Genomic DNA, 15,717 nt, shown 5'->3' with positions numbered 1-15,717 from the left:
TAATAAAAACAATTTTGACTTTAGACAAAAAGTAATCACCGCAATGAACTTTGACATTTTTGCGGTGTGCGAGACATTCCTGAGAGGTGATGAGGAACCACATATCAATGGATATCGATGGATTGGAAATAACCGGAAAGCTTTACATCAAAAAGCTAAGCGGGGAAGCGGCGGTGTAGGAGTTTTTATAAAAAATGACATTTACAATTCGTACGAAATTAACATTTTAAATGATAATACGGATGACATTTTATGGATAAAACTCAGTAATGGAGCTGAGAAGGACCTTTATTTTTGTGTGTGTTACCTACCACCCCAACATTCAACAAGGTCAGCGGAAAGTGATGCTTTTTTCCATAACCTGTTGGAAAGTATTTATTCTTATCAAACCTTGGGTAACATATGTATAGCAGGAGACTTCAATGCCAGAATAAGCGATTCAGCTGACTTTATTGAAGGTGTTGATACAATACCCCCTAGACACTCAATTGACGACGGATCAAATCATTATGGTGATGTTTTTATTGACTTTATGATTGAAACCAATACTTGTGTCTTAAACGGTAGATTTGGATCTGATGATTTTACTCATGTCTCAAGAAGGGGCAGATCAGTTGTCGATTACGTTATAGTTCCGCACGAACAATTATTTTTATTTGATAGTTTTAATGTACTTTTAATGTCAGACATTGTGCGCAACCTAGGCCTGGAGGGTCACACCAGCGTACCCGATCATTCTATACTCGGATTTACTATGGGAACAAAACGGACAACAACAAGAAATCAAGAAAGTATCCCGGATTCCAGCAAAAAATATAACTTATCGACGTTACCGTCAGATTTTCTAAGTGATGCCGAAAGTATCGACGCAATAAACTCGACAATCCGGATAATCGAGCGAAATCTGGAGGATAATGGAGATATTGATCAAGCGTACTCAAATCTTAAAGATCTCATATTCACGGAAATGGACAAGCGGGTGAAAATAACGCGAAAAACTGTTGGTCGGCCCAAAACCAAATACCTATTGAAACCATATTGGAACGACGAACTCCAAACACAGTGGAACATTGCTCATGAGTGTGAACGTTTATGGCTGAAATTTAAAGGGTCTCGTTCGGCAAAACACAAACTTAAGGAGAGTTTTTGTCGGGAACGGAAAACGTTTGATCAGCTTAATCGTAAATATAAACGGCGATTCCAGTTAGAGGAACAATCGAAACTTAATTCTTTGTTATTAGAGAACAATTCTAGAGACATGTGGAAAGAGATTGGCAAGCTCGGTATGGCAAATGCACGACAAACGGAAATCCCCATGGAAACCGTGAACACCGATGGTAACATAGTTCGTGAAAAAGACGAAGTCCTCGAATGTTGGAAAAATAAATATGAAGAACTCTACAATAGTCATGGTGATTCAAATGATTTTGACGAGACTCATCTCGCTGATGTAAAAGCGAAACTAGAGACAAATAGTGTAGAGGTTTCTAACACGGTAGATGTTACGTCCCTTAATACACCATTTACCAGGGAGGAAGTACGGAAAGCTATCGCGCGTGCGAAAAACAGGAAATCACCAGGTTTTGACAATATTCCAGTAGAGGTTCTCCGGAACGACGCGTGTGTGAACATACTTCTCAAGATTTTTAAATACTCCTTTGACAATAGTACTGTACCAAAAGATTGGACTTCCGGAATAATTCATCCTATCCCTAAGTCGGATACGAAAGACTTCACCAATCCGCTTAGTTACCGCGGGATATCGCTTTTGTCTGTACCCAGTAAAATTTATACCGATATCCTAGGACAACGCTTAACTAGCGGGACGAACAAAACGGCTTCCGTTCGAAGAGGAGCTGCCTCGACCACATCTATTCGCTTTATAGTGTGTTAAATAACCGAAAACTTTCCAGAGACTCGACGTTCGTTTGTTACGTAGACGCTAAAAAGGCGTTCGACACCGTCAACAGACATTGCCTATGGTACAAACTTAAAGCTATTGGCATAAGTGGATTATTCTTGGACGCGGTGAAATCTCTCTATTCACAGTCGCGATGTGCGGTACGGCTGAACAATCACGTCACCGATTGGTTTAACGTCAACAACGGCGTAAAACAAGGTTGCAATATTTCGCCGAGTTTATTCGCCATATACATCAACGACCTTGCAGAGGAAATCAATAACCTTCGATGTGGAGTCACGATTGGTGATAGCATGATCTCTATTCTTCTTTACGCTGACGACGTGGCGTTATTGGCGCCGGATGAGCCCTCCTTACAACGGATGATGAATTGTTTGCATAATTGGTGTTGGAAGTGGCGTCTTACGGTCAACGTCGAAAAAACCAACGTTATTCACTTTAGAAACAAAAGTGTACCAAAATCGAATTTCCAGTTCACATGTGGCGATCTTAATATCCAGACTACCGATCGCTATAAATACTTGGGTATATGGTTTACGGAACACTTAGACATGGAGCTTACTGTCAAGGAACTAGCGAAATCAGCAAGTCGAGCACTCGGCGCACTATACAGCAAATTTAGATTCGCGGGTGGCATGTCGTTTGGTGTTTTTAAGAACCTTTATGAATCGTTAGTGGAGCCCGTACTTTTCTACTGTGCCGGTATATGGGGAATTAACTCTTACCGTTTTGTTCAAACCGTGCAAAACAAGGCCGGGCGCTACTTCCTTGGCTCCGGAAAAAATGCTTCAAACGTGGCGACAAGAGGCGACCTTGGGTGGAACTCGTGTGCAACGAAACAGAAAATAGAAGTATGTAGGCTTTGGCTAAAACTCAAGTGCTGTGAACCCCGGCGTCTCATAAAAACAATTCATATCTGGTCACTCTCTCGAGGAAGAAGCTGGGATAAACGAGTGGAATCCATGTTAAATATACGGAACTTGAACTCTCTATTAGAACCTACCCCTTGTTATATATCAGGTCTCAATAATGCAAAACTAGTATTCAAACAGGAGGATGTAACTAACTGGTATAGACAAATGTGGAACGACTCCGGTCAAGACAAAAGAAATAAGCTTAGGACCTACCGAACGTATAAAAATAATCTTGCTCCGGAACCATATGTGACGTTAATAATGAACTATAAACATCGACAAACCTTAGCCAAATTTCGCTGTGGGAACTTGAAACTTAAAGTAGAGACGGGACGGTATTCTCATCCTGTTATACCTTTACAGGAGAGAAAATGTACTTTGTGCAATTCAGGCTCTATAGAAGATGAGACTCATTTTCTGATAGATTGTGACTTTTACTCAGATTTGAAACTTTCTCTATACAACAAAGCATCTTTTTATTTACCAAACTTCACAAACCTTGATTCTTCTCTTAAATTACAATTTCTTATGCAGAATACGAACCTTCAATCCACGTTAGCGGCCACATTATATAACATGTACAGACGAAGATTATGTTTTGATTTTGTTTAATAATAATATGTACTAGTACATGCTTTTAAGAATCCCAACCTATATAATGATACTGATCAGGTATCTCCTTACCGATATACGATAGAACAGGCACCATTTTACGATCGTGACGAATTTTTTAACTGGATAATTTGATACTTTTTAAATATATATATATTCTTTTAAGTGTCTCGTAAGTCAGATCTGGCTGGGCATTTTTATTCTAATTGGTAAATTATTTATCATGGCTGTTTTTTACCCTGTTGTAAAAATGTGTGACACTCTAATAAATAAAATATTGTATTGTATTGTATTGTATTGTATTGTATTGTATTGTATTGTATTTGCCTTCGTTTTATATACACAAACATAAAAGATGGTTGTGTTGATAATCTAATACTGAATAGTACATTAACAAGGTGTATATACAGAGTTCTCTGATAGACTTAATATCATTGCGGAGTGTATATAATTATTGAGACATTTTCGATGACGTTAAGTTGGCAATATGGCAGTATCTGGAACCGTAAAAGACATTGAGAATTGACAGTACTGATCAAGGTTTATCTAACTGTATGTATTTGTTTTGAGAATATATTCTTACTGTGTTTTCATTAATCTTGCTAACGGCGACACACATTCAATTGTGAATATGGTAATTAGCTCCAAACCTGATGACGAAACTAATTTACGGAAATAAGCATAGGAGCAGTAGCTAGGCAACTTCAAAACAAGGAAGTTTAAAGACTCGAGAAATACTTATGGTTATGTTTTGATTTGCCAATGGTTAAATTCGGCGTGGTTTATGTTTTCACCCTTCTTTCATGTTCAATATCAGGTAACACTTTTTATTTTTGATTATCGACAATCAATGCTGTTCTTTATCTGACGACATGTCAACCAGTAGTTCAAAGATGATTAGCTTAATCACATGGTTAGTGATTTGTCGTTTCTCATTTGCTGCAAAATTTGTGATTATATCTTCTCTCAAAGCAACAGGTAAAAACAGAATGGAGGTATTAATAATATGATAAAATTTTGTAAAATTCGTATCATCAGAAATTATTTTGTCTTTTTGAAAATTGTCGTTAAGCTGAGATTAGCCTAAATTGCCCTTTGAGCAACAAGTTCTATATGTTTGAGAAATCTGTCAACGCTACTCGGTATACACGAATCAACACATTATGGCTTTGATCTAAATCATTAATATTGTTTTTAACCACTAAAGGACTAAAGTCATATTTCTATCCGGTATTTGTTAAAGCAGTGACTGATTTTTTAAAAAAGGAGACAGTTTATAGATATATTGTTTGCTCCTCTTGTTATTATTAAAATTGAAATAGCCACTTGACTGTGAACCTTACGAAACAGATGGAAAAAAAATAAATATAGATTATAATGTAACCAATACTATCCCCTCAAACGGGGTTGTTGATTTGGGGCACTAATTTACAATGCAATTTAACATATGAAACTAGCTAGGTAAAAATTATCTATGTAAAGAGATTATATCTAAAGAATCAATATTCTCTGTTTATTTTTTCAAATCAAAATAACAATTTAAATTTGAAACTTACGTTACGCCATGGTTTATTATGAATTCTTTGTTGGTATATATAATTATATTAATGTCTAAATATAAAACAGTTTGTAACTTAATACTGCATATGATCAGAACTTACTGGGCATCAAACAATGTTATACAGTGTACCATCGTTGGATATGACGGATCATATTTCATTATATACCTTAGATTAACCTGTGTATGGAAGAGCGAATACAACAGACATATGTATACTATTGTAGACTCAGACTGATGTCTGTTAAATATTATGTTGTGCTACCAGCAAGCAGGGAATGAAAATGTATAGTGGGTTAATTCCACGCATAAAAACAAACAAAAAAACAACAAACAAACAAAAACACGAACGAACGAACAAACAAAAATCGCGATTTGAATAAAAATCCATTTTAACCGGTTTAATCTTCGAGGTCTGGCTATAATGTTATATATATCATTTACAACTGATTTTTCGCAAAACACTTTATTCGCGAACACGATAAGGACACGTGAAATCGCGAAAATACCATATCCGCAAAATTTACCAGCTACATAGTATCACAATGGGATACATTAGATATACTTACGGTATCTGTTCTCATTTGTTAAACATGGTCATCGCGAGGTGGATATTTTGGAATTTTTACAAAGTACATCTATTTTATCAGTCTTACACTTTAAACTTCTATGCCACTTCACACTTTCGAATGATGAGGCTTTCAGGAATTTGTTCTCCGATATTCTTCTTCTTGCATTCTGTACATTTGAAAATATCTATCTAATTTGGTAAGAAAATAAAAAAAACATATGTGCCGTAATTGTTCATATTCACGAATCAAGGATAGCTTCAATATATTATTTACCACCATAAGTTTACCAACAATTTGAGAATTACAATACTTACAATGCATAGGTTTTGATTTTTTTAAGGCACAAATAAGATCTGAAAATGATTTTTGGCAGTACTGCCAAAATCCTTATATTTGCAGCTACAGAGCAGTGAAATGAATACATACGGGCTGAACATGTATTTGTCGGTTTACATTTTTACAGTGTTATTAGTAATTATGAAGTGATTAACACAGAAGCTTTAAAAACAAGAGTTTTACAATGCATTAAATAGTATTAACAAGGCATCATACAGGGTTGTCTGTTTCTTCGAATGATTTTCACAGCTTAATTCATCAAACCTGATGGTTATTAATAGATTTCTGAAAAAAATAGCATGCGAGAATTTCTGCCCAGTTATGGCACATATTCCTTTAAGTTATACCGATATGTACATTTATTGTCATACTCACAAATCAAAAAGAGCTTTTATTCAACATCCAAATTTACCAATATTTAGAGAATTACATTACTTACAATGCATAGGTTTTTTACAAAGTAAAATAAGTACTAGGCAAGAAATCATGATGTTTGCATTTACAATACACTAAAAAGGCACACGGTTAGACCAAGAAGCAAAGTTGGGGTCTATTATTTCATTAAATATTTTTACGGTGATATTAGTAATAAAGTGACTTCTTAAAATACGTATTCATCTAAACATCAAATTAAAACAGGAATTATTACAGTACTGTGCATAAATTGTGTGTTATTTTTGTATTCTTATAAAGTATCATACATGTTTATCCGTGCATTTGAAAGATTTTCACAGCTTACGTCATCAAAACATTATAGTTTTTAATAGAAGAAAAGATAGGAGGTTAAACTTTTCGCCCAGTCATGATACTATTTTATAACTTTGTTTTTTTATTTTTTTCAAAGATTTATTATAGTCTCCCAGACACATTAAATGTGTTACATGGATTATAAAAATACAAGTTACATTTTTAACTGCACGTGGCAGGATGGACAATATATATCATTACCAATTACTAAAATATGGACAATTAATTTGGAAATTAACAATACTTATACCATACTACTATCATAGCTTTTATTCACATCTACAAAAATACCATCATTTTTCTAATGAATAGAGACACCTTCATCAATAATTGGATATTACAAATGCCTATAAGGCCACCCATCTTATGAAGACTGGGATTACTATAATAATACTGTGGGATATATTTAATACGTATATTTTTTATTTCTTCGTGTTTACATACAAAAAGATAGTGAAATTCATCCCCGATATTCTCATTGCATAAATGGCATATTCTTTCACGTTTCTCAACATTACGCCATCTTCCAGTCTCAATTGGAATTTTTAAATTTGATGTACGGAATTTAGTTATGTATACTCTATTCATTTCTGATAATTTTATAAGATAATTTTCAAATCCAAATTCTTTTTTATATATTAGATAAGTCTGCCCTCTTGAGGAGTTTTCCACATCTGAGAACCATTTTTGTATAAACTGATCTTGAAGGCGCTGTTTCATAAAACTTTTATAAAAAACTGTTAATCATTTGTTTTTCATTGAGGAAGATATTTGACTGACCAGATTCATCAAAAATATTTTTAATGAAAGATATCCATTTAAATGTGTATATTCCTTCGAAATGTAACTTCGAGATTAGTTTATAAAGTATACTACTTAATTTATTTTCATTTTGTATAAGTCTATTCCAAAAACACAACATTCTCAGTTTGATATTTATTTCGAGTGGGAATCTTCCCAGTTCCCCATACACCATAAAATCTGGAGTGCTACTTCTGACTTTAAGTATTCGTTTGCAGAATTTCAGGTGTGTTTGCTCGACTGACTTTAAATTCCCATACCCCCAAACTTCGGAACCATATAGCAGTATTGGTTCAACTAACGAATCAAATAATTTTAGTTGTAAATCTATTGGAATAGCTTGGTTACGCACCTTTTTATATATAGCGAATATTGATTTTTGGGCTTGGTCAACCAATCTGTTAATAGCGTTGGAAAAATTACCATTATATTTAAAAGTGATGCCTAAATATGTAAAAGTATCTGTTGTTTCCAAGACATGACCGTTAAGCACGAAATTATACACCTGTTTAGTTTTCCTCTTGCTGAAAACTAACACTTTAGTTTTGTTAATATTTACCTGAAGTTTCCATGTATCGCAATACTGTTGAAATATATCTAGTGCGTTTTGCATACCTTCTGATGTTTCGGAAAGTATCACAGTATCATCTGCATAAAGTAATATGAATATTTTCAAAAATATGCTTAATTTATCAGACATTTTCTGTTCGATAGTCTCAAGGGAGCTAACTCCTGCAACCTCCATATATTGTTCTAAATCGTTTTAGGAATATTGAGAAAAGAAATGGGGATAGATTTTCACCCTGGCGAACACCAACTAGGCACGGGAAACAATCAGATATTTGACCATTGTATTGTACACAAGATTTTATATTATCATACATATTATAAATTACTTTGAAACATTTTCCCTTTATCTTGCTTTTCCTAATCTTTTTCCATAAACCTACACGCCAACACAGTATCAAATGCTTTTCGAAAATCAACAAAAGTGCAATACAGCTTTTTATTATTAGCGAGATATAGAGATATCAGAGATTGCAAAATAAAAACATTATCCATCGTGGAGTGATTCTTTCTAAATCCTGCCTGATTTTTTTTATATGAGGTCTCTTTGAATAGAGTATTTATTCAACCTTGTGTTTATGATAGAAGTAAACAATTTCCCAAGACAACTTATAAGGGTTATTGCTCTATAATTATCCGGATCTTCCTCACTTCCTTTATTTTTGTACATGGGTTTTATAATACCAATAGTCCAACTCTCAGGTAATAATCCTGTATCCAAAATGACATTAAAAAGTTTACAATATATAGTTATTAGTTCAGGCGGTGAGTTTTTTAAGTATTCATTTAATATCATGTCAATACCAGGGGCCTTATTGTTTTTTAACTGTTTAATAGCATTAAGTAATTCAAGTTCAGTTATTTCACTATTCAATATATCATCATCATCATCATCATCATCATCATCATCATCATCATCATCATCATCATCATCATCATCATCATCATCATCATCATCATCATCATCATCATCATCATCATCATCATCATCATCATCATCATCATCATCATCATCATCATATCACCATCACCATCAACCATCATCATCATCATCATCATCACACTTCATCATCATCATCATTATCATCATCATCATCATCATTATCATCATCATCACCACTTCCATCATCATCATCATCATCCACATTATCATCATCATCATCATCATCATCATCATCATCACACTTCACATCATCATCATCATCATCACATCATCATCATCACACATCACGATTAATCTTTTTGAAATATCTATAGAAAATATCTAAGGGAATACAAGGGGATTTCTTTGTCGACTGACTAAATTTATTCAAAGTTTTCCAAAAAGCCTTAGGATTACATCTTGATAGCGTTCTCAGTTCTTTCGCACATTTCTCTTGATATTTTTTAAAATTAATATGAATTGTCTTTCGATATTCTCTTCCCTTTTTATTTAATTGTGTTTTGTTTTCTCTCGACTTATTATTTTTATAGATATTTTTAATATAATTAAATGCGTTACGGGCTACTTTCCATTCTTTGTTAAACCATGGCTTACTTTGTTTACTACAAGCTTTACTTTTGTGAGCCTGGTCTTTGTAGAACAGACTTTATATGTTTCACCGTGCTTTTATTTCAGATGGTGACCCATGTCAGGTGACCAACCATGTGACCTTAAACGGCCAATGGCGTTCTATAAACAATATTATAAATCCGTCAGAGACGGCCAACTGCGATTCGACTATGTCGGATACATGGTACCGAGTAGAATCCCACATACTCGGGGAGATAGCCACCGCCCCTCCTTCCGAGTACTCCTGTGGCACACGCTACCCAATCTGGATGGGCGATGGTGCGTATACTGTAAACCAACTTTCTTTCGTGAGCTATTGATTTTCGCGAATATTGCGATCGGAGTAAACTCGTGAAAATATCTCTTTAGGAATTAATGTATATCCCATATATATTGAAAGGAATTTTCATTAAATTCAATATACTATATCTCCAGGGACTTGTTTTGAAACAAAAACTCGCGAAATTCAAAAACTGCGAAAAGAATTTGGTTTACAGTAACTATTATCGTTCTGATTTACGGTTTGCAACTATATGTGACCATCTTTTTTACCTTCATAGTTTACGTAAAACTAGTAGCTCTACTTGTTGATATCACTATAAAACTAGTAAACTAAACCAACAATTCGTTGGTAAATCCACTTGTAGTTAGCATTCTTGTCTGTGTAATCGAACTGCGATATTTATTCCGTCTTTGCATATTACAGAGTAAACTCCCTTGCGGGTAGGTATCGATTATTATGTCATTATTTTGTGAGCGCAATTTACGTTGTTTTCTCCGAAATGTATGACGTTACTCTCGCAAACAAGTGACGTCACAATCGATACCTACCCGCAAGGGTAGATAACTCTGTAATAAGCAAATACAGAATATATAATCTTGTCTTTGTTGCCTTTTTCACCCTGCTGATGCTCCACCGCCGACAGAGCATAAACGATACTCATTATTTGAACAATATTGGTGTTTAATCGTGTATATATCTCTAATTAAAACAAAAATAACATGCAATCACCATCTTTTATACACTTGTGAATGGCAGCATTTATTACTTAAAGTATTTATAACACCTTATTTTTGCAAAGTAAATTATCCTGTCAAAAGTAGAATTTGCAACTCAAAGTTTGGTCCTATTCTTGCTGCAAATGTGTTGAATATAGTTTCATTATGCCTAATGAGAAGATATAGAATAGGACCAAAATGTGGATCGCAAATTCACTTAGCAATTTTATTTTGACAGATTAATTTACTTTTAAAATAAATATTTAAATATAAATATCAACTTAACAAGTAAGTAGTCTGCTGATGTAATTGTTTTTGTTCGCAGTCTTTCCTGGCCCTGGTCAAACTAGGACCGTGCAGGTGTGTTTCAGTACTAATTTCAACACTTGCGAATCCCCTTGGACCATTGACGTCAAAAACTGTGAAACATTTTACGTGTATCAGCTAACTCGTCCTTCAAAATGTCCCTCGGCCTATTGCTTTAGTGAGTAAAACTCTAGTATATACTTTTTTTTCTTGGATTTGCTGATTACATAATCTTAAGTCTTCCTTACTGGATATTTCATTAACTATTCTTTGTACCAAAACGAAAAACCCACGCCCCTCCAATTTAAGGTTTATTTGGATACCTCGATCTACTGTTAGAATGGGCCTGGAGAGCGGGGCTAAAAAGGGGCCAATTCGACTACTTTCAAATATTCTACATCTTCTCTGAAACTAGGTATTGAATAACACTCATAATGTATTAGTAGCTTCGCTATGGATGGGGGGGGGGTTAAAATTGTATGAATGACCAAACTGATCCCCTAGGAGCATGACGGGAGGGAATAAATGAAACCAATTTGGCTAATTTCATATAAACGACTTCTCTTCTAAATCCGTTAAATCACCGTTTGATTTGGAAACAATGTACCTTGATGTATCGCTCGTATAATTCAGATCAAATTTGGCTATTTCCATATAAACGCCTTCTTTTCTTAATATATTAAATCACCGTTTAATTTGAAAGCAATATGCCTTGATGTACCGTTTGTATGATTCAGATCCAATATTTTCATATAAACGACTTCTTTTCTAAATCCGTTTAATTTGAAAACAATGTGCCTTGATGTATCTGTACCGCTTGGATAATTCAAATACCATTTGGCTATTTCCATATAAACCACTTCTTTTCTAAATCCGTTAAATCTCCGTTTAATTTGGAAACAATGTGCCTTGTTGTATTGTTTGTATAATTTAGATCCAATTTGGCTATTTCTATATAAACGACTACTTTTCTAAATCCGATTAATTTGGAAACAATGTGCCTTGATGTACCGCTTGTTGAATTCAGATCCAATTTGGCTATTTCCATATAAACGACTTCTTTTCTAAATCCGTTTTATTTGGAAACAAGTGCCTTGATGTACCGCTTGTTGAATTCAGATCCAATTTGGCTATTTCCATATAAACGACTTCTTTTCTAAATCCGTTTTATTTGGAAACACTGTGCCTTGATGTACCGTTTGTATAATTCAGATCCCCCTACCACTTCTGACCCGCCATCCAATACCGTAGTCGACAGTACAGACACAACAGGTAAATCAGAACCTTCTTTCGATTATGTTTCAATGTGTTATACAGTATAACTTCCTAAACCGGTCATTTGTCTAATTCTATCTCTGGCGTACTGAAAACCAACTTTCTTTCGCGACTATTAAACAAATGGAACGTATTCTTAGTTTTCCTATGTTTCTAATATCATAAAGGAAAATAATATTTCTTATAAATTTGAAAATGCCAATCCTAGTGGGACGTTTAAACGTAATCTTAAAGGTAGGTTTCGCCCAACCAAATAAATATTTTTTTGTGAAATGCAATAAGCGGAAGAAAAGATGAAAAAACACATTAAAATATCTCAATTTAATTTCTTTAAGTGTTTGAGATTGAACAAATGTGTCTTGAATACAAAATTGAAGGAAATCCTTGATTTATTACGGTGTCCGTCAGACAAAATAATATGCAAATGAAGCTGCGATGGATTGTGTTGTCGAAGTTTGGCGCATGCGCATTGTCACGCACTAAAAGTAAACAAAATGGCTGAACGAAAGTGTGTGCGATGAAAAAAATATATCTGAATCGGCAACAAAGTGGAGGAAATTATAATGGATTCGGTAGCACCCTAGGATATCTATAGGAATTAAATTCAGAAATGGCATGTAGCAATAAAAGAAACAGAAGCCACATCTCAAGCGGAACTTGCCGGGATCTGTTGGGACTCTTGTAACGGCATTGCACGTGGTGAGTCATCCTCGATACTCCAGGGGCGCACAAACAGCCGCAGACTAACTACATGTATATTTGGTGTACAAAGTTAGCGAGCGTATGTAAGTAACATGAAGTGTTTTAGATTATATGATATGTATAAACAGTCCCTCGCACTTCGATTTGTTGTTGTTTTTTAACTAAACATGCCGTGGCAAGACTGTCACTTCTATTTGACATTTTGTTGCACGCTTCCGTATGTTGCTGCGGCCTCGTTTTGGAAAAAAATACGTCATGTTCTATGTAAAGCTTGACTTCGCTCTATTTTTAGAGGAGTAGATTTTCCTGGTCAAGCTAGGCAACTGACCACCCATATTGTTCGCTGTATGCATTGAAAATGATCTGAAGATTATATCTATGTATAGGATAAATTTCGATTTCGTAGTCTTTATATTTCATTGGGCGAAACCTACCTTTAAAGGTAGGTTTCGCCCAACCAAATAAATATTTTTTTTGTGAAATGCAATAAGCGGAAGAAAAGATGAAAAAACACATTAAAATATCACAATTTAATTTCTTTAAGTGTTTGAGATTGAACAAATGTGTCTTGAATACAAAATTGAAGGAAATCCTTGATTTATTACGGTGTCCGTCAGACAAAATAATATGCAAATGAAGCTGCGATGGATTGTGTTGTCGAAGTTTGGCGCATGCGCATTGTCACGCACTAAAAGTAAACAAAATGGCTGAACGAAAGTGTGTGTGATGAAAAAAATATATCTGAATCGGCAACAAAGTGGAGGAAATTATAATGGATTCGGTAGCACCCTAGGATATCTATAGGAATTAAATTCAGAAATGGCATGTAGCAATAAAAGAAACAGAAGCCACATCTCAAGCGGAACTTGCCGGGATCTGTTGGGACTCTTGTAACGGCATTGCACGTGGTGAGTTAAATTTCAACATATATGCCAGCGCACTAACAGCCGCAGACTAACTACATGTATATTTGGTGTACAAAGTTAGCGAGCGTATGTAAGTAACATGAAGTGTTTTAGATTATATGATATGTATAAACAGTCCCTCGCACTTCGATTTGTTGTTGTTTTTTAACTAAACATGCCGTGGCAAGACTGTCACTTCTAATTGACATTTTGTTGCACGCTTCCGTATGTTGCTGCGGCCTCGTTTTGGAAAAAATACGTCATGTTCTATGTAAAGCTTGACTTCGCTCTATTTTTAGAGGAGTATTTTCCTGGTCAAGCTAGGCAACTGACCACCCATATTGTTAGCTGTATGCATTGAAAATGATCTGAAGATTATATCTATGTATAGGATAAATTTCGATTTCGTAGTCTTTATATTTCATTGGGCGAAACCTACCTTTAAACTATTATTCAAGAAATCGATACAAGGTACATTCAAAGCCATTTTTACAACTAAGATAATTAATTGAGATGATAACAGTAAAACTTTTTGATATAGTAAATTTAAACAAAACTATAAGGAAGAAACACATCTTTCTATTAAGGATTTTGAATAAAGAAAATTGCTTGCGAAATTGCGAATTAGCACACACAGTTTAGAAATCGAGGCGGGTAGGGTAAAAAAGATTTCCCGTTCTCTGCGGTTATGCAAATTTTGTAAAGAAATTGAGGATGAAACCCACATCATTTTTAAGTGTTCCGTTAAATCTACAGTGAGAACAATTTTCTTTAATAGTCATAAAGATGCAATTAACCACCATTTAACAGATTTTGAAAATTTGATACAACTCTTGTCTTGTAATGATCTAAAACTTTTGGGCCTCTTTGTTAAAAAGTCATTTAAATGAGGAAAGCTGGCTTGATAAATGTTTAAGTTGTTGTTTTGATATACTGTGTTTTGCTATCGATCCATTTTGTGTGGATGCAAGGAAGCAATACAGTTGAATTGAATTAAATTTCGCAATTTCCATTTCAAAACAGGTTCGCGAAGATTAACATTCGCGGATATAACAATTGAATGACAAGCCCTATCAATATAGATAAAGTAGATATTGATTTAAGGAGATAAACTTTCGCGAATTTACTTGGATCGCGAAATTCGCGAAAGTAAATTGCATTGGAATTGAAGTTGGTTTAGAGTTATTGAATGGTATTTCCTTAATTTATAGTGAGTAAAACATGTATAATCAATAAACCTGACCATACCGGCCAAATATGTCTGTCCTAGTGGCATTTAGTGTAGACAAATTAAACTGTACTTAAATATCTTTTAAAGTCTCGGAATGATTTCTTAGCTGTGTAAAAGTGTGTTGAAAGTTTCAATAAGATAGTGTTCATTCTTTCAGAAAGTGATACCGACAACGATGACACTTTACTAGCAGAAATTATCCCATCAGTCGTCGTTGCTGTCATCATCATCATCATCGTTGCTGTTTGTATACTGTAAGTGTGTGTTCTTTTATTATCGTTGCCATCCATATAGGTAATATTGGTTTTTGAGTTCGGTCATTGTTCAGGTTTAGAAGTTAAAATGCACATTTCCATACGTTATCTTATAATCGACCGATTCGGATTTATAATTCATTGGAAGAAAAAAAATATTGTGATGCATTTAATGATAATTTTTCTGCGTCATTTTGTCAACAAACAATCACACTAAATGTTGACATTTTGTCTTGTTTATAGTACGATTTACAAAACAGAAAAAAACACTATCGTTTGATAGGCAAAACCCTTAAATAGTATATATAAACCCCGTTGATTTCAACCAAAGGCTACTCACCTTTACTTCTCTTTGTATCATAGATGAGTCATATTTCTTTCATCTCGTCCTTGGAATATATCCCAAAGAGTTGAACTCACTAGTCAGAACCCATGTTCTTATCTAGTAAGAACATGGGCTCTTCC

At 34.4% G+C, this 15,717-nt stretch overlaps 1 protein-coding gene across 2 annotated transcripts in view; it reads left to right on the top strand.

Moving 5' to 3' along the window:
- Window positions 1-4,170: 4,170 nt before the first annotated feature.
- The window catches only part of LOC138328073 (oncoprotein-induced transcript 3 protein-like), a 47,831-nt gene continuing 36,284 nt past the window's right edge, over window positions 4,171-15,717 (top strand). The window contains exons 1-5 of one of the 2 annotated variants that reach the window (XM_069274680.1): window positions 4,171-4,264; window positions 9,647-9,859; window positions 10,905-11,063; window positions 12,098-12,157; window positions 15,156-15,252. In XM_069274680.1, coding sequence (XP_069130781.1) covers window positions 4,210-4,264; window positions 9,647-9,859; window positions 10,905-11,063; window positions 12,098-12,157; window positions 15,156-15,252 — 584 coding nt within the window. In that variant the 5' untranslated portion in view covers window positions 4,171-4,209. The remainder of the gene's footprint in view (window positions 4,265-9,646; window positions 9,860-10,904; window positions 11,064-12,097; window positions 12,158-15,155; window positions 15,253-15,717) is intronic. The other variant, XM_069274681.1, reaches the window with a different exon arrangement.

The sequence above is a fragment of the Argopecten irradians genome, chromosome 7 (assembly GCF_041381155.1).
Source record: "Argopecten irradians isolate NY chromosome 7, Ai_NY, whole genome shotgun sequence".
Lineage (NCBI taxonomy): Eukaryota > Metazoa > Mollusca > Bivalvia > Pectinida > Pectinidae > Argopecten > Argopecten irradians.
The sequence above is the reverse complement of the archived record's forward strand: the minus strand, read 5'-3'. Positions and strand labels throughout refer to the sequence as shown.